The 25539-nt window shown below is 36.9% G+C and overlaps 2 protein-coding genes across 2 annotated transcripts; both read left to right on the forward strand.

The window, feature by feature from the left end:
• Positions 1 to 5833: 5833 nt before the first annotated feature.
• On the forward strand, positions 5834 to 9048 carry LOC113299245 (U4/U6.U5 small nuclear ribonucleoprotein 27 kDa protein-like). The gene is made up of 2 exons (XM_026548234.1): positions 5834 to 6556; positions 8737 to 9048. The coding sequence occupies exon 1, from the start codon at positions 5906 to 5908 to the stop codon at positions 6539 to 6541; it is 636 nt and encodes a 211-aa protein (XP_026404019.1). The 5' UTR covers positions 5834 to 5905; the 3' UTR covers positions 6542 to 6556; positions 8737 to 9048.
• A 2686-nt stretch (positions 9049 to 11734) lies between these two features.
• LOC113293231 (ribulose bisphosphate carboxylase small chain clone 512-like) lies at positions 11735 to 12736 on the forward strand. Its single transcript, XM_026541931.1, has 3 exons — positions 11735 to 11963; positions 12080 to 12211; positions 12326 to 12736. Exons 1-3 carry the CDS (start codon positions 11817 to 11819, stop codon positions 12560 to 12562), a joined length of 516 nt encoding a protein of 171 aa, XP_026397716.1. The 5' UTR covers positions 11735 to 11816; the 3' UTR covers positions 12563 to 12736.
• The last annotated feature ends 12803 nt before the right edge of the window (positions 12737 to 25539 follow it).

The raw sequence follows: 25539 nt of genomic DNA on the forward strand, positions 1-25539 counted from the left end.
ATTCATAATATTCATGGGAGAAGTTCTATCTATTTTGCTAAATCAAGTTGTGGATCAAGGAAGAATAGGTGGATTTCAGGTCGTGGAGAATGACACGGTTATATCACATTTACAATTTGCAGATGACACAGTCATTCTGCTAAATGTTTCCAAAGAAGAGTTAAGTAGACTGCTTGTAATTTTCTGCATGTTTTAAATTTTAATTGGTTTAAAACTTAATTTGCATAAAAGTTCTATGACTAGTATATGGGCTGATGACATGATTCGGGAATTAGCTTTGGAGCTAGGTTGTAAGATTGAGTTTTTACGAGTCACATACTTAGGAATTACAATTGGAACTGGAAGGAGGTCTGTAGTTATATGGGAGATAATTATTCAAAGGATGCAGAAGAAACTAGCACCATGGAAGAGAAAGTACCCTAAACAAAGCTGGTAGGATTGTGCTGATAAGAAGTTCACTGGAAAGTTTGACTGCTTCAGTGGAGAAGAGATTGAATACAATTATGAGGAAGTTCTTATGGGAGGAAGAACAAGAGCAGAAGAAGATGAATTGGGTGTCTTGGAAGAAGATTCGCAAACCAAAAAAGAAAGGTGGATTGGGCATTATGAGTTCAAGACTTGTTAATAGATCTTTACTGGCTAAATGGCATGGAAGGTATTGTAGTGAGAAGACAACTTTGCGGAGACGTATTGTATGTGAGAAATCTAGGGCAGAAGAAAACTTCATTGTGTGCAGGTTACGGCAATTCCTATGGCAATGTACAAACCAAAAGTTTTGTTGAGCTAGGTGGACGGCCAAACAGGTTTCTCCACTATGGGAAAAGAAGTGAGCGGTTGATCATTAAGCGCCAGGGCACACAACATCCGCCCGCGTGCGTAGGTTAAAATCGGCGTGTAAATATTAGACCCGGCGTCTGATGCACAAACGCTGGCGTGTGATGCACAAACGCCGGCGTGTGATGCACAAACGCGGGCGTGAGAAGCAAAACGCCAACGGTCAAATATCCAACGTCCATATTCCCAACGGCTATTGTTTTCAAAACCTATAAATTCCTTCAACTGAATTCATTTTCACTCACACCACTACTATCTCTTCTTCTAAAATTCTTCTTCTTCTATAATTTTCAAAACCCATAATTCCTTCTTCCAAAACTCTTCTAAACCAAAATTTTCTTGATGCAATATGAGCAACTTAATAAGAAAAGCGGTCATATAAAGCAAAAAAAAAAAAGATCGAAGAAATGAACCGGTATCGTGGCTTGCCCCAGATGTATATTATACTCAAAATCGGGAAGCAGAGTTTGCTTCGCCGAGTGTCGTTGTTGCTCCATCATTAGTCTAAGGTCATGTGTCGGGGCATCAAGAGCTGTCTCAGAGTCTTTATATAATGAGAGGTGGATTTTATGACTTAAAGGCTATTTATGATGGTCTACCCCCTGCAGTCTGAGAAAGGGTTGACAAATATCCTTGGCGTGCACTTTATGGTGTGAAGCCTAGAAAATACAACAACAAAATTGTGAAAGTATTGATAAAAAGGTGGTGGCCGACGATGCACACGTTCCATTTTATGGATTTTGAAATTGGTAAGTTTGTTTAACTTAACTTAAATTTTATTTTTAAATAATTATTAAATAATCAAAAGAATTAATCATAGTTGATATTATTCTTGTAATAGGAATTACGCCCCTTGATTTTTATTTCATTTGTGGGATCCCAAGTGGAGTGGCAGATCCTGTACCATACAACCAAAACGAATGGATATCAAATAATAAATGGTAGACGCTTATTTCCTCGTTTATGGAAGCAAATATACGTGAAGATCATAAAGATTTGAAAGGAGGTGGGGTATTATGTTCAGCGTTGAAGTTTTTCCTTAACCAAAACAAAAACTCAGAAAATGTAGATGACTATCCTAAACTCGAAAGGGTGTTTATCTTATGGTACCGGGTCAAACGTTCTTTACAAACTCAACTACTGTTTCTCGTATTGGTTGGCTTGAAGCGTTAGAAGATCTTGACAAAACACTAGATTATGACTGGGGCTCTACAATTTTAGAAAAAATGTACCGTGGGATGGATCAAGCGTCCATTGGTATACCTAACTTTACTGGTTTCTGGGGCATTATAGAGGTAAATATCAAAATTATTATCTTTAAATTTAAATAATTTTTATGAACAAATGTAGGTTAAGTCAAAATACTAAAATTATGGAGTAATTTGCAGTATTGGTGGTATACCTACTTCCATGTTGGTAAACCAATTTTTAAAGACGATACCCATAGATTTCCAATCATGGACATGTACCTCTCAACCAACTAGGCGAAGGACACTGGCAGCGACATCTCGGGTTCCAGTTTTGTTCAGAGGTTTCAACAGATGACTCTGAGCCACAAGAATGTTGTTGTTCACCCTTAAATTAATTTTCTTGAGTATGATGGTAATAATGTACAATGTATTCTCGATCATTCTCTCCGTAGAGTTGTTTTTTACACTCCAAAATTGGATATAAGGGTTTGGTACCTGGGAGAAAGACTGTTGTACCAGTTACAAGGTATATATACAATTGCAACTAACCCGCCACCACAGATGAAAACCTTTGCATCATATTGTGATCGGCTGAGAATAATCCAGTGGGAGAGGTATGAACTAAATACAAATAGGAATATTGATGAAGCGCAGTATGTCACCTGGTACATGTCGATTGCGAAGCCTGTAATTGGGAGATAAAACATGCACATCTATGGGTTTGATTTCTAAGGGTTATCACGCCTGGCTCATGATGGAAATATCGTTCCTAGCCAGCCACCTCCAAAAGATCTATGCTTTATGACTTACCCCGCGCATGGGTATAAGTTCTTCATCATTTTCGTCAAATATGCCAGAAATTCGTTGGGAGATGCCAAGTATTACTTCACAGGGTGATCCAACCACGATCCCCATTGTTTCCCAAGCTATGGAACGTGATTATCCTTACTACAATGTGATTTCCAGTAACGAAGAGTTGAAGAAAACTTAACGATATGTATTGGCTGCGGCAAATGGAAGCTATACACTTGGGTGTGTGTCGGAAATGTAAAACGGAAACAATGTTTGGATTGAGTCCAACTGTAAATGATGATGGGTGTTCACAGTCTTCCGGTTCCACGAGGAGCAACATATCATGGCACGAGAGTGATAATACAGTGGTGGGAGAAACACAAGTACCGCAGAGTACTTCACCACAAGTACGGTACAGTACTTCACCATAAATTGTGCATGTATCTCAAACTCAAGTAATTCAGCCAGATCCTATGCACATTTCATCATCATTCTCGCCCTATAACCCAAATGATGCTTGCTACACTATTACACCACCACAACAACAACAAACATATTATATGCTTGGAGGACCGAGTGCTTTCCAATCGCCTAGTGTTCTTCAACCAGTTTTTTCCCCTTATGGAAATTTAGCAAGTATATTGGCAAGTGAAGATATCCCATGCCTTGGAGAATGGCTGACTCCAAGCCCCGAAGATAACGATGAACGACGTTAGAGAGATTGTAATTATTAATTCTGTTACATTTGTAATTGTAGTTTTAATCAACTAAAAGTACGCCGGTTTGTTTAAATGAAATTACATATGTTAAATATTAAGCGTTTTATATTAGCTTCACTGAATTACATATGTTTAAAATTAAGCGTTTTAAATTAGCTTCACTGATGAGAAGTACTAGGTGGAACAATAACTACAAAGAATTGGTTGAAATTGTTCAACACCTTAAGGATTTCAGAACAATTTTCGAAACTAAAAGCCATATTTTTCCATCTTCGCCATTCAGCCAAAGATCTTGTTACCAATTAGCATCAGTTTCACCTCTCAGTCTATATCGATTTTCTTGCATAGTTAAAGCTACAAACTCACTTACTTCTTTCTTAAATGTACGAAAATGATTTTCTATTTCGCATATAGAACGACGACTTGGATTATGGGTGTCACTGCAGAACCCGCCGTGAATAACCGCCCAGAAATTCACCCATGGATAGTTTGTTGAAGCAAGCTGAGTAAATAGAAAAGCATAGTTTCTACAAATAGATTCATCTTCTTCTTCAGTATACGGAGCTCGCCGAACTAACACGGGCCGAGACATCTTCTTTCGACAAATTTGTTAAATTGAGGAATTGAAGAATTTTTTTAAGCTCAGAGAAGTAGAGTAAACAAGACTAGAGATGTAGAATGTGTGAATTTAGAGTTGAAATGGGGAGTATTTATAGAACTCAAAATTCTAGACGTTGGATGACAAGAGTTTTCAGCCGTCCAGATTTAGCCGTTGGCGGTTTTGGATCACACGCTGGAGATTCACCACAAACGCTGGTGTGTGAAGGGAAAACTGGCGCTTTGGATCACATGCCAACGTTTGTGGTCCATACGCCAGCGTGGTTGGTTCAACTGCCCGGTTTTCCATCAAATGCGCGTGAGATCTTCTCCCCCACTCAACAAACCAACAATTTTATTGATTTACCCATTCGTTTTTCATATTTGTTGAGTCCATAGTGGGAGCAAAGTGAACAAACTTCATGTTTGTTGAGTCCATAGTGGGAGCAAAATGAACAAACTTCATGTTTGTTGAGTCCATATGAATTGCTCTTAAGGATGTTGTTGGCAGAAGCATGTGGTATGATATTCTGAAAGCTAACGTTGATTTTTTTTTATACTGTAAATATCTAGGTGAAAGATGGAAAATCAATCAGATTTTGGCACGACTGGTGGTTGGAGAAAAAATCTTTAAAGGAGAAGTATCCAAGGCTTTATAAGATAAGTAGACAAAAGTTCGAGTCAGTGACGATGATGAATATTAATGGTTGGTATCTCAGTTTTTCAAGAGAGTTGGACCCGACTGAAAGAATAGATCTTTTAGAGATGAAGTACTACAAAAGAAATGTGCAACTCATTCAGGGTGAAAACGATGTGCTGGAAGGTGATTGCACGGCTAAGAATATTTATAAAAGACTGACGGATGCTGATCCAGATTGGGAGTGCTTCAATATCTTGTCCAACAAGTCTGCTCCTCCGAAGGTGTTATTCTTATTTTGGATTTCTTTGCACGAATCTATTCCAACGAGGTCTATGCTGCAACACAAAGGGGTGGCTATTCAATCAAACTTGTGTTTGTTTTGTAATAACTCGACAAGGACTAGAGAGCATTTGTTCGGTCATTGAACCTGGGCAACATACGTATGGGATGTCTTTATTTCATCTTTACAAGTTCGGTGGGTTATGCCATTTGAGTTTAAGAAGTTGACGATAGGTTGGAGGATGGTAAGAAGCTCAGCTAAGAGGAAACAAGTTTGGCATCTGATGCCTTTTGCTATTTGCTGGGAACTTTGGAATGAGAGGAACAAAAAAGTGCATAGCGGAAGATTAAAATCTAAAGACGAGTTGGTGCATGCAATGAAGTTGAACATTACACTTTGGAACTCTAATACTGGCGTTTTTAAGAACCATTCCGTGAACCAGATTCTTTGTCATTTGGAGGATATATTGTCTATGTAATCTTTTTTTTTTTTTGATCTGTGATCTTTTGATGTACATATCTTGTACATATTCTTTTTTTCTCAATATATATCATTCCTCTTCAAAAAAATAAAATAAATTCGTGGGATGTCTAAGATTGTAGCTGCGTCTAACACGAATAAACGGGCCGGACCGCAAAAAGTCAGTGGGCCTAATCAGATCCGCAGATTAGCTCTCAGCCGGCCCAAATCCCATATTTCGCAGGGGTACTTTAGATATTCCAGGTTTCGGCCATACAAAAGGACAAGCGTTGCGGATTCGGTGTGATACACATTACATATTTTACATTACACACACTTCTCTCCTTCATCTTCTTCGCTTTCAGAAGGTGAAGAGCTCAGAAGAAAGAAAGAAATGGTGGATAGAGAGAGAGACCGTGAGAGAGACAGAGATAGAGATAGAGAAAGAAGGAGAGACAGAGAAGATAGAGACCGGGACCGTGAAAGAGATAGAATCAAAGATCGAGATCGAAGCAGAAGATCACGAACCCCAGAACGTACTCGTTCATCAAGACACACTCGTTCGCGTACCCGCTCACCAAGACGCCCTCGCTCCGGTACCCGTTCACCATCATATCGAAGAGTAAAATCAAGATCTCGTTCACGTTCCGTCGACCGTTCTCGACGACATCATCATCACCGTGACCGTTCTCCGTCGCAAGAACGAAAACACCGTCGCGACGACAACAAACAAAAAAGGGATTCATCAGTTGATATAGTATCAGAATTTGTTGATGGAATTGTAAGGGAGCAAGACGAGAAGAAGGCACCTAATGAAGATAATAATGAGGGAGAAATTATGATGGATAATGATGAGATTGAGATGATGAAGAAATTAGGTATGCCTGTTGGTTTTGATTCAACTAAAGGTAAACCTGTACCTGGTGCTGATGTTAGTGGGATTAGAATGACTACTAAAAGACAACCTCGGCAGTATATGAATAGACGTGGAGGGTTTAATCGTCCTCTTCCTCTGGAGCGTAATCGGTGATATTCATTCGTCAAGGTTTGATTTTTGCCCTAATGTTTTTGGTTTGTTTTTCTATTCAGGGCTTAGGGTTTATAAAAAATGTTTGTTTGTTTTGAAATTCAGGGTTTTCCGTTGATGATAAATGTTCATGTGAATTAGGTTATGGTGTGCATAACAAATCTGAGGTTTAAATATTACTAAAGACTCGAGAATCTGATTCTTGAGGTTTGAGGCTGCTAGAGCATAAAAAATGTGTTTCATAACTATTAAAGTGGGATTCGTTTATGTTTGCTAGTAATCAATTTAGGTTTGGGAATTGTGAAATAGTGAATTGGGTTGTAAAGATTACAAGCTGTGTTAATATGACTAGTCTAAAAGTAAACAAACAATGGTTACATATAGCAAGTGTTTATGTGAGGGGGCTTACCTTTATTAAGCGATTTAGATGATCATTAGTATTTATATGGTGTATTGTGTCTAGGTTTGGCCGAGAATATAGTTTACACCTTGTTGAGAAAATTGAAGTAGTTTTAAAAAGTTATGTTAAACCTTTAGGTTGGTATCAGGGGCGATGATGGAGTTATTGAAGGAAGTTTGGATAAATTTTTGAGTTGTATCATACCCGCTTACCTTTAATTTAGATAAACGACTAGTTGTCCAAGTTGTGCTGAGTGCTTTTGTTACCGGTGAGGCCGTGACTACAGTGAGTAGAATGAATTTCAGTAGAATGAATTTCATCTTTATCTGTGATCAGTTGTTAGATGCTTGGTAATCAAATCCTTAGAAGAAAGGGGCGTTATAGATGTAGAGCAGACATGCACATGAAATACTTTGGTAGGTTGGTCTAGGACACTAGGTTTTGGGATGAATTTCTATTAGAATAATCCAGATTGCATGACATCGGCAGTAATGATATGGTAACAATAATTTTCAAACATGAAGATGGTGAGAAGGATTACCGACACATGCACGAACTTAGAAAATCCCTAATGAAAGCTTTTGCTAGTGATTCTTTGTTTGAGAATAAAGTTAATGGTTAAAGAAAATAGATTGTAAAGCCATATTTCACTATTCGGGTTCAAGGGGTTAGCTGATGTTGTGGTAGAGGTAGATACCAAATGAGAGAATGCATCACAGGTGATGGTGGGCGATTGTGTTGTATGATGGACCTACGAAAATTTAGCGAGTCAGTTAATCAACAAACTTGTCTTTCTCTGGGTGCATGTGTTAGGAGTTGGTCATGGGGTGTAAAAGTAGCGTTGGTTTCATGTAGAATCTCATACAAAATGGAAAAGGTTTTGTAAGTACGCTTGTAGCTAAGTCCTGAGTAACTAAGCAGAATAGAAGATGTCGCATAACTAGCTTTCTGCGTAAAACGTTTGCGTTGATAAAGATTTATAGTAGTCACTGTTTGATTGCTGTCACGGGTGGAAGGGTTTTATAATACACCTAGACTGTGGAAGGATCTTTGATAGCTCTCCACTACCTAGCGCTGCCATTGGACTGTTGAAACTGTTTTGCCGTTGTTGATTTTTTTTTTGTCGAAGTCCTGGGGCAGGTGGAAGCCATAACGAGTCTAATTATGTGGAAGAATTGTTTGATAAGTAAACCAGGTCAACTTTAGCCTTATTACCTGGACTTAGTTTCCCACCTCTGGCTGTTGGCCTCTTACTAAGCATCTGTTGTCTTAGTGATCGGTGTTGCATAGCTAATTGACAGTCTGCCACAGATTAAGTGTTGCATCTTTGCATGTGCAATTTGTTTCCTAATTCATAGTTCGAGTATACAAGAATAATCACTCATGTTCCAATTGCACTATCAATTGTTCTACCCAATCCCCAGGGTAACAACTAACAACTTATGTGGCGAAACCACTTACAGAATCTCGCCTTTGATTGTAATTGCAAATTTGCAATTAGTCAACTGACAGTGAAGGTCGTAGCTCGTAGGTTTCTCATTGTTGAAATATTCAGTTACCACTTCTAACTCTTTTGCGGTTTGGAATTTACTACTTGCATATGTAACTAATTAAGAAGACTTTTTATTTTCGATGAAGCGCAAACACGACTAATAGACAAACATATCTTGGCCTTGCTGTGTTGTCTGTCCCACTTTTTCACTGCTCTATCATCCCTTTCTGCAGACATCGTGATACTGAACTTGTCATATCATAGAAAAAAAGATGAATTTGTCTTATGAGCTTATATTTTTCGCAGGGAGTATTGTGGTGGGAAGATGGAAGTGGAGCTGTTTGTGCCGCAGTTGCAAGGTGACTTTAGTCGGAGATATATCAGAATGTAATTGGAAAAATACTGTAAGATAGTTATATATTCTCTCTTAAAAACTTTCAGATACCTGAGATGGATATTATGTTTGGTCTCTGATTATCCTTATAGGTGGATGTGAGTGCTCATAACAGATTTGTTATGAGGTGTAGCTAATATCCACTGTTTGTCGACCCGACCGAATTTATTCTCTTCTGTTCTAGTTGGTATCTCAGAAAACTCACTAAACTAGGATTTAATGTTTGACTGTGTTTGCTAACCCTTCATTAAACTTGAAAGATTGTTTGGCATTTTACACTTCTATCTGAAATAATCTGATTGCATACATGCCAACCATTTTCTGATTTATTCTCCAAAACAATGTTTTAAAAAAATTCAGCAATCAACACCGTTTCATGTAATAACAGTTGGCAGCAGTATGAGGTGGTGGTTCTGTGTTCTATGATATGCGAATTTGCATCTCTCTTGTCCTGATTAAGCATGCAACTTTGCTCGCCAGAATCATGAGACATTGTTATGTCATGGTGGAAGTTGTGGATTAACACCCTCTAACGCGACTAAGCTGGGTTAAATATTGGATGACAAGTTAGTTTTTACTCGGATATGGTGCCTGTTAGTTTTCCATACTTCAATTAATTCGTATTCAAAGTATGGCAAGTGTCTCTGTCTGGTTAAACATTCACTAGTGGGGCTCTGCTCTGGATCATATTGATCACTCTTTTTCTCTGGATTTAAGGGTCATCTTTTGTATTGTTTCTTGAGAAACTAAATATATAGATAGAATATTAATGAGGAACCCATTTGCCGTTGTGATGAATTAGATATTTCAGAAATCCCTCGTACCAATTGAGCCCTACAAACACGGTCAGTTATCTGCAGTATGACTTCTTTGTTTGTGGTTTGGGTAGACTTTGATAGCATTCCTTCTATTTTGGAATGATTTTTTAGGGACCATGGTTTTTTTTGGGACCATGGTCTTATAAGGCCACCTTCCCTATAGTTATAAGGGGTGTCCTAGAACATTGAAATGACTAATCTACCCTTAACCTAATTTAATTTAAAACCAACACAATAACCACCTCTCTATATATATATAACCACCACCTCCTCTCACCACCACCTCCCATCACCGCCGATTACCACCACCCACCACCGCCGATCACCACCACCACCACCAACAACCACCGATTACCACCACCGCCGATCACCACCACCACCACCAACCACCAATTACCACCACCGCCCACCACCGCCGATTACCACTACCACCACCTCCAATTATCACCACCAACAACCACCGATTACCACCACCACCTCCGATTACCACCACCACTATATATATAGCTTAATTTAAAACATTAACAAAGATATTCTCACAAACTCATTACTTGTCATTCGTTTTTGGTTGAATAAATGAGAACTAATCATCAAAATGAGTTGAAAATGGAAGTTGCAGAGAGGTTTAATGGAATTTTTTTCTTCAGTAAAAAGTTCGGTTATCACAAATTATCTTTTTCTTAACCGAACTCAGAGTTCGGTTGATTCGCAAAAAAATACTTTTAACCGAACTCCTTGTAATTAGAACAATACAAGTCCATAAGTTCGGTTCGTTTGCAAAATCATTAAGTTTTCTTTGTAACCGAACTCTATCTATAAGCCCAGTTCGGTTGATTCGCAAAATATGTTGAAGTTTGCGAACCAACCGAACTTCTAACACTAGGTTACTTTTAACCTGAAGTTCGGTCGGGAACTTGGTTGCGTTGAAATTTGCGAACTAACCGAACACACAAGATGTACTCAAATAAATTGTCAAGTTCAAAGTTCGGTTACCTACCATTTTATCCTAGGTAACCGAACATTGCACAATACGACCAAAACCTCCATTAACGAGCGAGTTCGGTAACCTACGTGTTTGGAAAACGTAACCGAACTACACTTTCAAGTGTGTTCGGTTACATGTTCTTGACATATGGTAACCGAACTGGCCCAAATATACATAAAAAATTTCATTTTTTTTTTGAAAGTTTGGAGCAACTCAACCAACATTATCTAAGTTTGAAGCATACCTGGGTACCCAAATACCCTTCCTCTGGTTGTGGTTGGTAAAATCCATCGTTTTTCATGTTTTCCTTCTTCATCTTCTCTAACTTTACTCTCTCAATAATTCTACTTCTTTAAAAAAAAACTCATCTGATTTTTTAATCTCACTAATTATCTTTAACTTAATCATCTCACTAATCATTATATTAACTATTATTAACACTAGCTAATCATCGCCCAAAATTAATCAGGAGGGTAATTTAGGTATTAATATAACTATCTAGATAAAGAGTGACCTAGATTTACTTCTAATGTCTTTACCCAAAATAAAACCATAGTTCCCAAAAAAAACCATGGTCCCCAAAAAATCGTTCCTATTTTGATGCCTGATATCTATTGCCCTATTGGCTATTGGTATGTTCTATTTTGTGACCCAAAAAACCAGATCACAATCTCCCCTGGTCAGGTCCAAATGACATGTCATTTTTGTCTCACAAAATTTCAACTATTAACTGTGTTGCTTTTGGGCAAGCATTTCAAGCCCAGCTCAAAATGATACTCTATATGCTCTCCAGAAGAAACAGATCTTTACGTTCATTGTTCATCATCTTACCCGAATTTATGATTCTATCTCAAGAGCAGTTACGCTGGTGACGACATAGATGCATTCATTTGCATCAGAGTCATCATAATAGTAGTGTACAAGATAGCTGCCATGAACTATAAACTGCAAAATGCATTGTTTTATATGGGGCTAATTGTTGCTCACATGCCACGTGTCGACCATTAAATTTGCAAGATCAGAAAATAGGTAGTGATGAAACCAATGTTAAGCACCTAAAAAGGCCCTCCTTCCCGGTCCTTCGTAGTTTGTAAGTTTCTACCCACAGTTACTTATTGAGCTTCTTCAAGCATCTTCACTACGCTCACAAGACTAGCTAATACGGAAATCTTAGTGGAATAGTAGTAAGATGTCTGCAGGGATCATTGCAGTTCCAGTTGCCGTGTCCGGCCACGCCGGATTGAAAACTGTTTCGACAAAAATGTTTTCACCTAAGACATCCATTGGATGGGGTGGGAAAGTGGTTTCAAATGGATCCAGAACTCATTGCATGAAGGTACAAGAATCTTGATCCTTTCGTAGTATAACAATCCAAAACTTATTATTCGTGTTGCTGTGTCTCTCGCTATATATATCGTTCTCTAATTTTATTAATTGATCATACATATGTAGACGTGGAATCCAATCGAAAACAAGAAGCACGAGACACTGTCATACTTACCACCTCTCTCAAATGAATCCATTGCTAAGGAGATCGATTACATGCTCTCTAAAGGATGGATCCCGTGCCTAGAATTCGATGAGGTAACAATTTAGAGAGAGAGAGAGTCCTAATTAAGTATCATATTTTGTTCCTTGAGCATTTCTTCAGTTCATCAATTACACATCGTTGATATTTTTGTTCTTCTATGATGGAAGGTTGGGCATGTATACCGAACAAACAGCCAGATGCCAGGGTATTACGATGGAAGGTATTGGACATTGTGGAAGCTACCGATGTTTGGTTGCACCGATGCCACTCAAGTTCTGAACGAGATGCAGGAGTGTAAGAAGACGTATCCAAATGCATATATACGTTGCTTGGCTTTTGACAATCAGAAACAGGTTCAGTGCATGGCTTTTATCATTCAAAAACCCTCCTCTTCTTTTACTTAATTAAGGTTTTCAACGGACTACAGAAACCAGGTTCAGTGAGAATGGTTTTTTGCTGTTCAAAAACTTATTATCATCACCAAAACCATTTTACTGCTATTTTCATTTATTCTCTTGTATAATAAGGTGTAGGTGACTTCGTGATGGGTTTTCTGTTTCAAATAATTGACTTAAAATTTGGGTTTGTTGTGATCAGTTTCATTTTGTGAGTCACAGGATCTATTTTCTTTATAAAGTTTTTAGCTGCGAATTTACCTGTTGAATGCGGTTAATTGAAGGACACTTAGTTGTTGCCGATATGAAGGGGTCTAGGGGTAGTAGTCCCCTAGGTGGGAGTGCCTCGCGTATACTGTGTTCAAAAAGGCATGCAACAGTATAATTTCAAATGAGTTTTGACCACCCATGCTCACCCCCTTGTTAACAAATAACAAATTCATTTTGTGATATAATACACCCAATTCATGTGCATTGCTTTGTGAGTCCCCCACCCCCGAAGGAGCCATCCACTATTGGAGCCCACTTCCAAACTTAAGTTATGAATTTCTTCTTAGATAAGGGTGGGTAGGATATGGCCTATATCCGCCACCCTACCCGTTTACTGGCGGTTATAAAAATCTTTACCCGCCACCCTACCCGCCAAATAATGGATAGGGTAGGATACGGTTAAAAAACTGGCGGGTAGGGTAGGGTTGGCGGGTATGAGTAGGATATGTGCACCCCTAGGTAGGGTGGGTAGGATATGACCTATACCCACCACCCTACCCGTTTACTGGCGGTTAAGAAAATCTTTACCCGTCACCCTACCCTCCAAATAGTGGATAGGATAGAATACGGTTAAAAAACTGGCGGATAGGGTAGGGTTGGCGGGTATGGGTAGGGTATGTGCACCCTTAAATGGCACCTTATCGAAAACGGAAAGCCTTTTTGTCGAGGAACAAGTCACTGGCCCTATCTCGTGAAGAATCGGAAAGCCTTTTTTGTTGAGGAACAAGTCCCGGCAGCCGCGAATCCATCACAAAAATTCAGCGGGGGCACACTCGATCCTTAAAGAACATAGTTAAAATTGTGACAGAAGAAAATCGCATACACCAATATAGAAATATAGAGGGAAACTAAATACCACAAAGTTCATTTAAATCGAAAAAATTGAATAAAATTTATATAGAAAATTAAGAGAGTCCGACCATATCATGATTGTTAAGTAGGCCTGTCAACGACACTTAAAGTAATAAATAATCGCTCTGCTGTTACCTTTGCCGTTTAAATTAGAGGTTAACCGTTATCCGTTAAATGCCGACGGAATTGTAAAATCCAAAACCATTGCCGTTACGTCGGACTTATCGGCTAACGGTTAATTTTCCGGTATTAACCGGTATGTCACAGGACAACACAAAAGCAGGTTTAAAACACAAACCAATTACATAGAATAGTTCTAAATCCAAGCAAACAAGTTCTAAATCCATGACACACAGAAAAAAAAACATACAGATGTTCATGTTCTAAACCAAATTACATGTTCAGATCATCACATGTTCTATCAAAAGAAAAAAACCAAGTTTTTGCAAAAGAAAAGACAAAAGGATGCCAACTGCATCTGCAACTGCAAATGCATTCCTCCATCTCCAAATTCTCCACTGCCAATGCCAACTGCATTCCTCCTTAGTCCTCAACTTCTGCATTTTGAAAGGAAAATGAAAAGTGTTAGACAGTGATGTCAGTGAAGCAACTTAAGTTGGCAAAGTGGCAATGTCAGTGCAATAAGCCAATAAAAGTGGCAATGTCAGTGCAATAAGCCAATAAAAGTGGCAATGTCAGTGCAGTCACAACTATCAGTAAAAGCTAGTAAAATATTAAGATATAAGGAAACTTACCAGTAACACAACTATTGCTCTCACTGAGAGTGAGATCTGGCAGCCAATCACCCAAACAAAGCAAAGCTTCAACAAGATCTGGAGCTAATGAACTCCTGTGAGATGTGAGAACTCTGCCACCAATACTAAACATGGATTCTGATGCTACACTTGTCACTGGAACTCAGTTCTTAGTTTCATGATATCTTCCCTAACTGTATTCCTAGTGTAAAGTTTAGCAGCAGGATTTAAAGACTTCACAAACTCAACAAAATATGGATGCTCAACTATAGTGATTGGATAACCATGTTTAGCAATCATTTTGGCAACTAGTATCCTAGTAGCATCAACATCATACTTCCAATTAGCAAGCTTAGTTTGTGCATTACCTGTTCTGACTGTAGTAATCTTTGTTTGTCCTTTCTTGTTTGCAGGCTTTTTTTGGAAAGTTTTGGCATGGTAATGCAATTTGCTGGTTCCTTGGCTACTGGGTGAAGTCATTCTCTTATTACAATGTTTGCATTTAGCTACAAGTATCCCAATCTCCTTACCTTTTACCATCTTCTTTTCAGTTAACCTTTCAAAATCATCCCAAACATCAGACCTTACTGCACACAGTTTCTTCTTTGCTTCAGCTATAATTGGATCTTCATCTACTTCTATTTCTTCTACTGCTTCTTCTGTTGCAACAACAACAGGTGTTGATTGAATTCCTGATTGTTGAACTTGAGATGCAGAAGGTAATTCAGATGCAACTGAAAGTGATTGAGAGGGATGACTTCTTTTTGATGTACCAACGCAATTGGATGCTCCTCTTTCGCTTTGGGTCATGATTAATTTCACGAATTGAAAACCCTAATTTCAATTTTCAGAAACCCTAAATTGAAAATTTAGTTTTTAGGATTGAAATTAAACTCGAAATAAAAAGTACAAGATAACCCTAGTTTTCTAATCGAATGAAGATGATGATTTTGCTCGAATTGAAAGGAAGGAGATGACCCTAGTTTTCTAATCGACTGAGGGGTGAGTTTTTCTTCTCTCGTTTGTGAGTTGAAGAACAGAAGAAGATGAAAATGATGTTCATTCGAGTATAGTAACCTAGGTATAGATGAATGTTACACGTGCTAGGCACACGTTAGCGGTTAACGGAACTAAGGCTAACGGAAATAGGTCTTTCGTCGCCGTCACCGTCGGATAAAATTAACCGCTACATTATCGGTAACGGATAACGGATAACGGATATAATGGAACTAAACGTAACGGCAACCGGGTAATCGGATTCGGCTAACGGTTAACGGATTTCCATTGACAGGCCTATTGTTAAGCCATGAAATAACAATTTTTAGTTGGTTCCACAACAAAACCAACCAATGACACACACCGGTTATTTGTAAACATTGCAGCTATACTTTTCTCCTTCAAATTTATTAGTTTCTTGGAATTTGAAAAATAATCCAAAACCCACCATTATAACAAACCCAAATTGCATCACAAAAATTAAGTGATCGAAGAGAAAAAAGGTTAAAAAATAAGGTACTTAGGAGGTAGGAGTAGAAACCCTTACTTGGAAATTGACTAGTTTTTAAATGTTCATTTGAATCATATAAGGGCTAACCTAAGGAAATCATGTTGATTTTGGTAGAATAGGGATTATCTACATGTTATCTTTAATTTTGGGGCAGTTTATAGTCCGTGGAATTGGTTTTATGCGAGTAAAGTTGGAACTAGTTTTGAAACTATATCTTATACACGTTGTAGTGTAAATACTAAGGGGGCACACAATTATTTGGAGTGAAAATTACATGGGAATCTATTTTCTTCCAAACATTTAGGGGGGCCAGTTAATGGCAACTGCAAGATGAAACTTAGCTTATATAAAGACAACTCTCTTTATTGATGTTTAGAAAATCTCTCAAAACTAAACACAAGCTCTAATCTTGCTCATATGATCAACCACAACTTTGGTGATCATATATATATATAGAACTATGAATTCCTTTTCCTACTCCTATTACCTTATTACATGTCTTTCCTTTTCTTAGAACTAGATGACTTCTAATTCCATTAGGATTACATCAATTGCCTTTTCTTATCCTAACCAACTTGTTAGAGATTATCTTAGGCTTAATGTTGAAGTTTATCCAACATTCTCCCCCTTAAGCTTCAACTGTGCTTGAGAAAAATCTTGTACTCCTATTAATTTCCTCATCTCTTCAAACTTGATCCGAGCCAATGCCTTTGTTAATATATCTGCCTTCTGCTCAGTTCCAGGTATGTGTTCTACGTTAATGGCCTCCTTCTCGATGCATTCTCGTATGAAATGATACCTTTTGTGAATGTGTTTAGTCTTCCCATGAAACACTGGATTTTTAGTGAGTGCAATTGCAGACTTATTATCAATCTTGATGAGAACTTTTTCAGGTTCTCTTCCTTTGATTTCACCCAACAGTTCTTGAAGCCATATTGATTGTTTAGCTGCTTCTGTTGCATCCATAAACTCAGCTTCACAGGATGAGAGGGCTACAGTGTCTTGCTTCTGTGAACACCATGTAATAGGTGCTTCACCTAGATAAAATATATGACCAGTTGTACCTTTTCCATCATCTTGGTCAATATTATGACTGCTGTCACTATACCCAACAATTCCTTTTGATCCTCCTCGACCATACTTCAATCCACAACTGATTGTTCCTCTTAGATATCTCAATATCTGCTTTATTACATCACCATGAGACTTGCGTGGACTCTGCATATAATGGCTTGCTATTCCCACAGAGAAAGTCAAATCTGGTCTTGTGTGTAATAAGTATCTTAGGCATCCAACATTTCTTCTATAACTCGTTGAATCAATCTCTGCTTCTTCTTGTGCCTTTGAAACTTTAAGTCCAAACTCCATTGGTATCTTAGTTGGATTACAAGTTTCAAGTCCTGCTTCTTTCATATTTCTCCTTGCATAAGCTTCTTGTTTAATCTGAATCCCATCTACTCCTTGATGGACTTCTATGCCAAGGTAAATAGTGAGTTTTCCGAGGTCTGACATCTCAAACTTTGATGACATTTCTCTCTTGAACTCATTGATCACCTTAAGGGAGTTTCCAGTCAAAAATAGATCATCTACATAGACTGCAATCACAAGAAGCGTTCCCTTTTCTTCTCTTCTGTATACTGATGTTTCTTTAGAGCACTTAACAAATCTGATTTCTCTTAAGATTTGATCTAACTTTGTATTCCAGGCTCGAGGAGCTTGTCTTAGACCATATATATCTTTTGATAACTTATAAACCTTATGCTCTTGTCCTTTTACTTCAAAACCTTCTGGTTGTTCAACATACACATCTTATCGCAATTCACCATGTAAGAATGCTGTCTTAACGTCTAAGTGGTGAATTTTCCATGAGTTTGATGCTGCCTCTGGCTTATCAACTAGAAACCAAGTCTTGTTTCTGTTGATTGAAATAATTTCTTCTCTACATGCTTGTGTCCATTTAGTCGAGACCTTTGCTTCCTGAAAATTCCTTGGTTCATCATTAACAGAAAGTAGCATAATCTCACATTCTTCTGCAGCTTGAAGAACATAATCCTCCAAATACTGTGGCTTTTGTATCTGTCTTGTTGATTTTCGCAGTGGAATGGGTTGAGTTATTTCATCGATCTCTTCTTCTTCTTCTTCTTCTTCTTCTTCTTCGTTATTCTCAGTATTTTCATTATTTTCTTCTTCTTCTTGATTAACATCATTGTTTCCATTGGTATTGATGATTATGGGTCCTTCTCCTTCATCAATTACTTGACCCCATCTCATGTGAAACATTCCTGGATCCCTACTTGGTCCATCATTAGTTTCTTTCCAGTTCCAGTTTGCTTTTTCATCGAATACCACATCTCGACTCACTATCACTCTTTTCGTTGTTGGATTGAATAATCTGTAAGCTTTGGATCCAGGCTCAATTCTTAGATTCACAAGAGTCTGAGATCGATCATCCAGTTTCTTAAGAGTTGCAGAATCAACTTTTGCGTATGCTTTGCAACCAAACACTCTTAAATGATCTATGTTTGGTTTTTTCTTTCGCAAACTTTCATATGGAGTCATGTCTTTTAGAGCTTTCGTAGGTATCCTGTTTATTAGGTATGTGGAGTGTCGTACAACTTCTCCCCATAGATAATTAGGTACCTGCATAGCCTTTAAAGAACTTCTTGTCATCTCCATTAGAGTCCTGTTTCTCCTCTCCACCACTCCGTTTTGTTGTGGTATCCCTCGAACCATCTTGTTCTGAGACATAGTTTTGAAGGTTCTGAAACTTATATGTCCTAACCTTGCGTGCCACTTACATGTCTGATCTTCCAGTCTCATATTCAGACACAATGGCCTTCCTATCATGAGACTTATCTTGTAGAGTCTATTCTGTGAGCGTGAGACTCTAACTAAAAGTCTTCCACTTGGGTCATGAACTGTTAGATAATCTTGTCGCATTCTAACATCACATCCAACTTCTGTAGCTTGTCCTAAAATTAGAATGTTTCTTTGTAAGTTTGGGATGAAGTAGATGTTTGTGACAAGCTTCTGTTCTCCGGTCTTGCTCTGAAATAGAATTGATCATTTCCCTTCAATTTCTACAGAAGATCCATCCCCAAACTTCACTTGTCCTTTGATTTTCTCATTGAGTTCAGAAAAGTAGTGTCTCTTACCAGTCATGTGATTGCTGGCTCCATTATCTAAATACCAGATTCCTTCTTCTCCATCCTTTGATTCGTAGTTCTTTGGTATTAGTTTCCCTTCGTTTAAGAATACAACTCCGTGCATGAAAAGAGCTGTATCTGCTTCCCTTGTTTCATTCTTTTTTGCTTCTTCCATCTTTTGTATTCTTTCAGGGCATACAGAGGAGAAGTGTCCTGGTTTATCACATCTGTAACAAATAATGTTTGATCTATCCTTCTTTTATTTCCCTTGGTTTTGATCATTCTGACTTGTTGTTATATCTTGTGAGTTAAACCTTCCTCCCCTTCCCCGGCCTCTGTTTCCTCTACCACCTCTTCCACGACCTCTTCTTCTTGTCGCAGAGTTTTGTTGGTAAGAGTTTGTGTACAAGAGTTTTCCTTGAGTTTCTCCATTGTTTTCTTCATCAAGGATTCTTTCTTCATATGCTTTCAATCTTCCAATTATATCTTCATAGCTAGTCTTCTTTAAATCTAAGACTTGTTCAAGAGAAGCTATGATATGAATATACTTGGATCTTGGTAAACTATTGAGAAACTTCTTTACCAGTTTATCTTCATCAATGGATTGTCCAAGTGACGCAGCTTTTGAGGCTATCTCTGATAGCTTTCCTGCAAAGCTATCAATAGTATCAGTGTCCTTCATCTTCACTCTTTCAAATTCAGACATTAAGGTTTGCAGACGGGCTTCTTTAACTCTATCAGCTTCGAGATTACGTGCCTTTATTGCATCCCAAATTTTCTTTAAAGTTTCCTGTTCACCAACTTGTAGAACAAGACATTCTGGTATTGCTTGAAATAGTAATCCAATGGCAACATTGTTTTTGTCTGGGTCCAATGTACCAGGATCAATTTTTTCCCAAACTTTGTAGATTTTCATCAGTACCTTCATTCTCATGGCCCATACTGTGTAGTTTGTGGCGTTGAGGATTGGAACTTGTATTGATGGTGGCGTGAACTGTTTTACACCCACAATGGTGGTTTCGTTTTCCATGGCTCAGGAACAAGCTCTGATACCAATTAATGGCAACTGCAAGATGAAACTTAGCTTATATAAAGACAACTCTCTTTATTGATGTTCAGAAAATATCTCAAAACTAAACACAAGCTCTAATCTTGCTCATATGATCAACCACAACTTTGGTGATCATATATATATAGAACTATGAATTCCTTTTCCTAGTCCTATTACCTTATTACATGTCTTTCCTTTTCTTAGAACTAGATGACTTCTAATTCCCTTAGGATTACATCAATTGCCTTTTCTTATCCTAACCAACTTGTTAGAGATTATCTTAGGCTTAATGTTGAAGTTTATCCAACACCAGTGACCCCACTGGCCCCAATGTAGATTCGCCCCTGAGTCCCGGGTAGGGCTAGTGATTATCTCGTGAAGAATCGTCTCATAAAAATGTGGCAAAACTTTTTACGCCAGTATGCCTGCCTAAACATAACCCACCATAAGGCAGCTCATAATCCATAATAAATTTAATTATGTAAAGGTAAAGGATCTATCGTCGGATGCAAATGGACGGATGGTTGATGATACTTTTTTTTATTTTTTTAAAAACCTCATCCTGATATTGACTATCCATCCACTTGCATATGAAAGTGAGTAAATTATGTAAAATATTAGGTCTTAAATTCAGGAGTTAAAGAAATTAATTTTTTTCTCTCTCCTCTCAGTTTTTTCTAGAGTACAAAAATGACGATGTCCTTTGATGAACTCAGCCTTCTATTAGTGTTGATCCTCGTTATTGATTCATTGTAGAAGTGTGCTATTCTGAAGTTCTCAGCCGTTCAAAGATGGATCTTTTCCCCTTGGGACCGGGATTTATTAGGTAGTAGAGTTCTTTTTACGCCATTTTAAAGTTTTTATTTGATTTTTCTTCTAGTTACTTCAATGAAGTCTTCGTCAACAATTATGTTGTTGCGTTCAAAGTATTTCGAGCTTTCATGGATTTCTAAAGGAAACAATAGAGTTTTGAAGATTCTGTAGCGATTCAAAGGTAGAAGAAATTGTATTCTATTAGCTGAACATGCTATCAATTTGGTGTGTTCATCAACACTCGAAGCTATATATTCCACTTCAAAGATTTCTCCTAAATGGACAAGAAGGTTTAATCAACTCGTCATTTTAACAGAGCTGTTATCTAACTCTTTTGACTTTTTCTTAAAGATTTCACGAATAGAACCTTTGAAACATGTCAGACCAAGGTTTGTTTGTATTCCTAGTGGAAATCAGGGATCTATTTGGGAAAGTTTTTGGTATTTTGTTAAGCCTGCAATTCTTTTGGCCGCTAAACACCCACCTCCAATTGATTCTTTCCCAGTTTTGAATTCCAAAGCTCAAGAAAAAGAAGTGGAGGAGGAAACTGATATGTATCATACTTATACATTGGGTATCGCAATTCTCGTAGAGGATGGCAATCCATTACAAATGGAATCTCCAAGAAATTTAATCTCCCTAATAACATGGGTCTTCGTGGGACCAATAGGAGATTGACATTTTTCATGGCTAAGAATGAGTCTGAGTATAATATTTTAAAGGAGGAAAAAACAATAGCTTTAGGAAAATCTAAAGTAATAATCCGTCATTGGCGTTGACACTTCAATTTCGCACCCTCCGTAAAAATATTACGGTTACGCTTCAAAAACTAGATAGAAGATATGGATACGAAATCCATAGTCTCGACAAGACAGGGAAAGATAAAAATCAAGAAACACTATTCATTCCTTACAAACATCCCATTCCGTATCACTTACCAACGCATTACCCAAGGAGAAAAATAAATTCATTATATTTCCTCTCACTTTTCTCATTGATTTTACAAATCAATACCAAAAAGAAAGGGGGAAAATACCTTTTCAAAGAAAAAATAAGGCCAATTCTACACTCACTATGTTTTTACACTGTGAAATGCACCGAGTAAAACAAGCCCCTGGGACCCACCACCCAGAGATTTATAGGGGGCCCTCTTTTCTGTCTCACTCGGTGCATTTTGCGGTGGTTTTTCCACTGTGCATATAGAGTTTCCGGAAAAATAATCCTTCTCACTTATCACCTAATTTTTTTCTCCTAACTGTATCCGTACCCACAAATGGGAGGGAAAACAAAATAATTAAAAGATAGTTATTTTAACCAACCTTTCCATTACACACCCATAATCTATTGGTACCTTCTTCATTTCAAATTCAAAAAATATATAAAAATTTCATCAAAATCTTCACTTTTATTTCCATTTTGGTTTCCACCCCCAAGCTAAATTAAAATGTTATAAATAACAAGGAATGAAGAGAAAAAGACATATAACATCTTCACACCATTAGAGAATGTTTTCATTGCAACAACATTCTTTTTATATTTGTCCGAAAGAAGTAACGATATAAGAGAGAAAGAAAATCATATAAAGTAAAAAAGATGATTTAGTTGATTTCGTTTATCACCACCAACTATGTATACCGATACTATTCGAATATAACCATGCTCATTTGAATCTCAAGCTAAGATATACTGATGTATTGATTCATCAAAGCATTAGTCTTGCTTTAATTAATACGATCGTTACATTTTGGTAATTAATTTCAATTAATTAAGTACTGTTTTTAAGGAACAAAGATATAATACAAAAACTTATTACTCAAAATGAAGATCTAATTTCCTAACTATATCCATAGCCACAAAAGGGAAGGAAAATAAAATAAATGAAAAATAATTATTTTAAACCAACCTTTCCCATTTTCTACTGGTGCCTCATCATTTCAAATTCAAAAATAATTTCACCCAAAGTTTAACTTTTATTTCCATTTTAGTTTGTCCCCACTAAAACTAAACTAAAATGCTATAAATAGCAAGGAATGAAGAGGAAGAAAAAGAAACACACAACATCTTCACACCACTGGAGACTGTTTTCATTTCGACAACATTCTTCTTATATTCGTTCGAAGAAGTAACGATATAAGAGAGAAAGAAAACCATATGAAGTAAAAAAAAGATGACTTAGTTGCTTTCGTTCATCACCACTAACTATGTATACTAATGCTTTTCGAATATAACCTTTCTCATTTGAATCTCAAGTTATAGATACTGATGTATTGATTCATCAAAGCATTAGTTTCAGTTTAATTAATACAATCTTTGCATTTCGTAATTAATTTCAACTAATTAAATACTGTCTTTAAGGAATAAAGATATGATACAATGACATTACTCAAAATTAAGATCTAATCTTCTAATTATATCCGTAACCACAAATGGGAAGGAAAACAAAAGAGTTAAAAAAATATTTCTTTTCACCAACCATTCAATTATATACCCATTTTTATTGGTGCCTCCTCCATTTCAAATTCAAAAATTGTATAAAATTTCCACCGAAATCTTCACTTTTATTTCTATTTTGGTTTGTTCTCCACTAAAGTTTAATCAAAATAGCAAGGAATGAAGAGGAAGAGACACACAACACTTCACACCACCAGAGAATGTTTTCATTGCGATAAAATTCTTCTTATACTCGTTCGAAAGAAGTAACGATACAAGAGATAAAAAAACATATGAAGTAAAAAAAGTTTTTTAGTTACTTTCGTTTATCACCACCAACTATATATACCGATGCTTTTCGATTATAACCATGCTCATTTGAATCTCAAAGTTAATAGATACTGATGTATTGATTCATCAAAGCATTAGTCTTTGTTTAATTAATACAATTGTTGTATTTTGGTAATTATTTTCAATTAATTAAGCATTGTCTTTAAGGAACAAAGGTATGATACAAAAACTTATAACTTAAAGTGAAGATCTAATCTCCTAACCATATCCTTAGCCAAAAATGGGAAGGAAAATAAAAGAATTAAAAAATAGTTCTTTTAACCAACCTTTTCACTACATACTCATTTTTTATTGGTGACTCCATTTCAAATTCAAAGATTATATAAAATTTCCACCTAAATCTTCACCTTTATTTCCATTTTGGTTTGTCCCTCACTAAAGCTAAATTAAAATGTTATACATAACAAGGAAAGAAGAGGAAGAGACACACAACATCTTCACACCACTAAAGAACGTTTTCATTGCGACACAACATACTTCTTATATTCGTTCGCAAGAAGTAACAATATAAGAGAGAAAGAAAAGAATTAAAAAATAGTTCTTTTAACCAACCTTTCCATTACATACCCATTTTTTTTTATTGGTGCCTCCTCCATTTTAAACTCAAAAATTATATAAAAATTCCACCCAATTCTTTATTTTTATTTTCATTTTGGATTATCCCCCAATAAAGTTAAATTCAAAGTAAGTAGCAAGGAATGAAGAAGAAGAGACACATAACATTTTTACACCACTATAGAATGTTTTCATTGCGACAACATTCTTCTTATAAGAGAGAAATAAAAACATATCATTTATCACCACCAACTATGTACACTAACGCTTTTGGAATATAGCCATGCTCATTTTAATTTCAATTTAAGAGATATTAATGTATCAAAGCATAAGTCTTGGTTTAATTAATACAATCATTGCATTTTGGTAATTAATTTTGATTAATTATAACTGTCTTTAAGGAACAAAGATATGATATAAATACTTATTACTCAAAATAAAGATCTAATCTCCTAACTATATCCATAACCACAAATAGAAAGGAAAACAAAAGAATAAAAAAATTGTTTTTTTAACCAGCCTTTCCACTACACACTCATTTTTGATTGGTGCTTCCTCCATTTCAAATGCAAAAATTATATAAAAAGTCCATCAAAACCTTCACTTTTATTTCCAATTTGGTTTGTCCCCACTAAAGCTAAATTAAAATGCTATCTGAAAAAGCCGGGGTCTAACAACCACACCCAATATTTTGTTAGGCAATCTGTATGGACTAACTCAAATATAATTCCGAGAGAATCAACTAGACAGTCAGACTCAATCAAGGAAATATATCCAAGAGTTATATCTTTGTTTCTCAATATAATCAGCAAATCAAACAGATAAAATCCGTGAGCCTGATTATTATGAGAAACAACTTGAACGGTACCAAAGACCAATGTTCAAGTGTCAATCAATTTCAATCAACAACCAAAGGTTGGATTTACCAATTGATTAAACTACGCACAACCTGTGATATTTCAATTATATAAACAAATATAATGCGGAAAAGAAATAACACATACACCAGAAGTTTTGTTAACGAGGAAACCGAAAATGCAGAAAACCCTGGGACCTGCTCCAGTTTTGAACACCACACTATATTAAGCCGCTTCGTACAGACTCTATCCTACTACAAGTTAACTCCAGACTGGAATGTAGTTGATCCCTAACCAATCTCACATTGATTAAGGTACAATCGCGTTCCTTACACCTCTGAATCTCAGCAGGACTCTGCGTACTTGATTCCCTTAGCTGATCTCACCCATAACTAAGAG

This window comes from Papaver somniferum, chromosome 7 (assembly GCF_003573695.1).
Source record: "Papaver somniferum cultivar HN1 chromosome 7, ASM357369v1, whole genome shotgun sequence".
In the NCBI taxonomy this organism is placed as follows: Eukaryota; Viridiplantae; Streptophyta; class Magnoliopsida; order Ranunculales; family Papaveraceae; genus Papaver; species Papaver somniferum.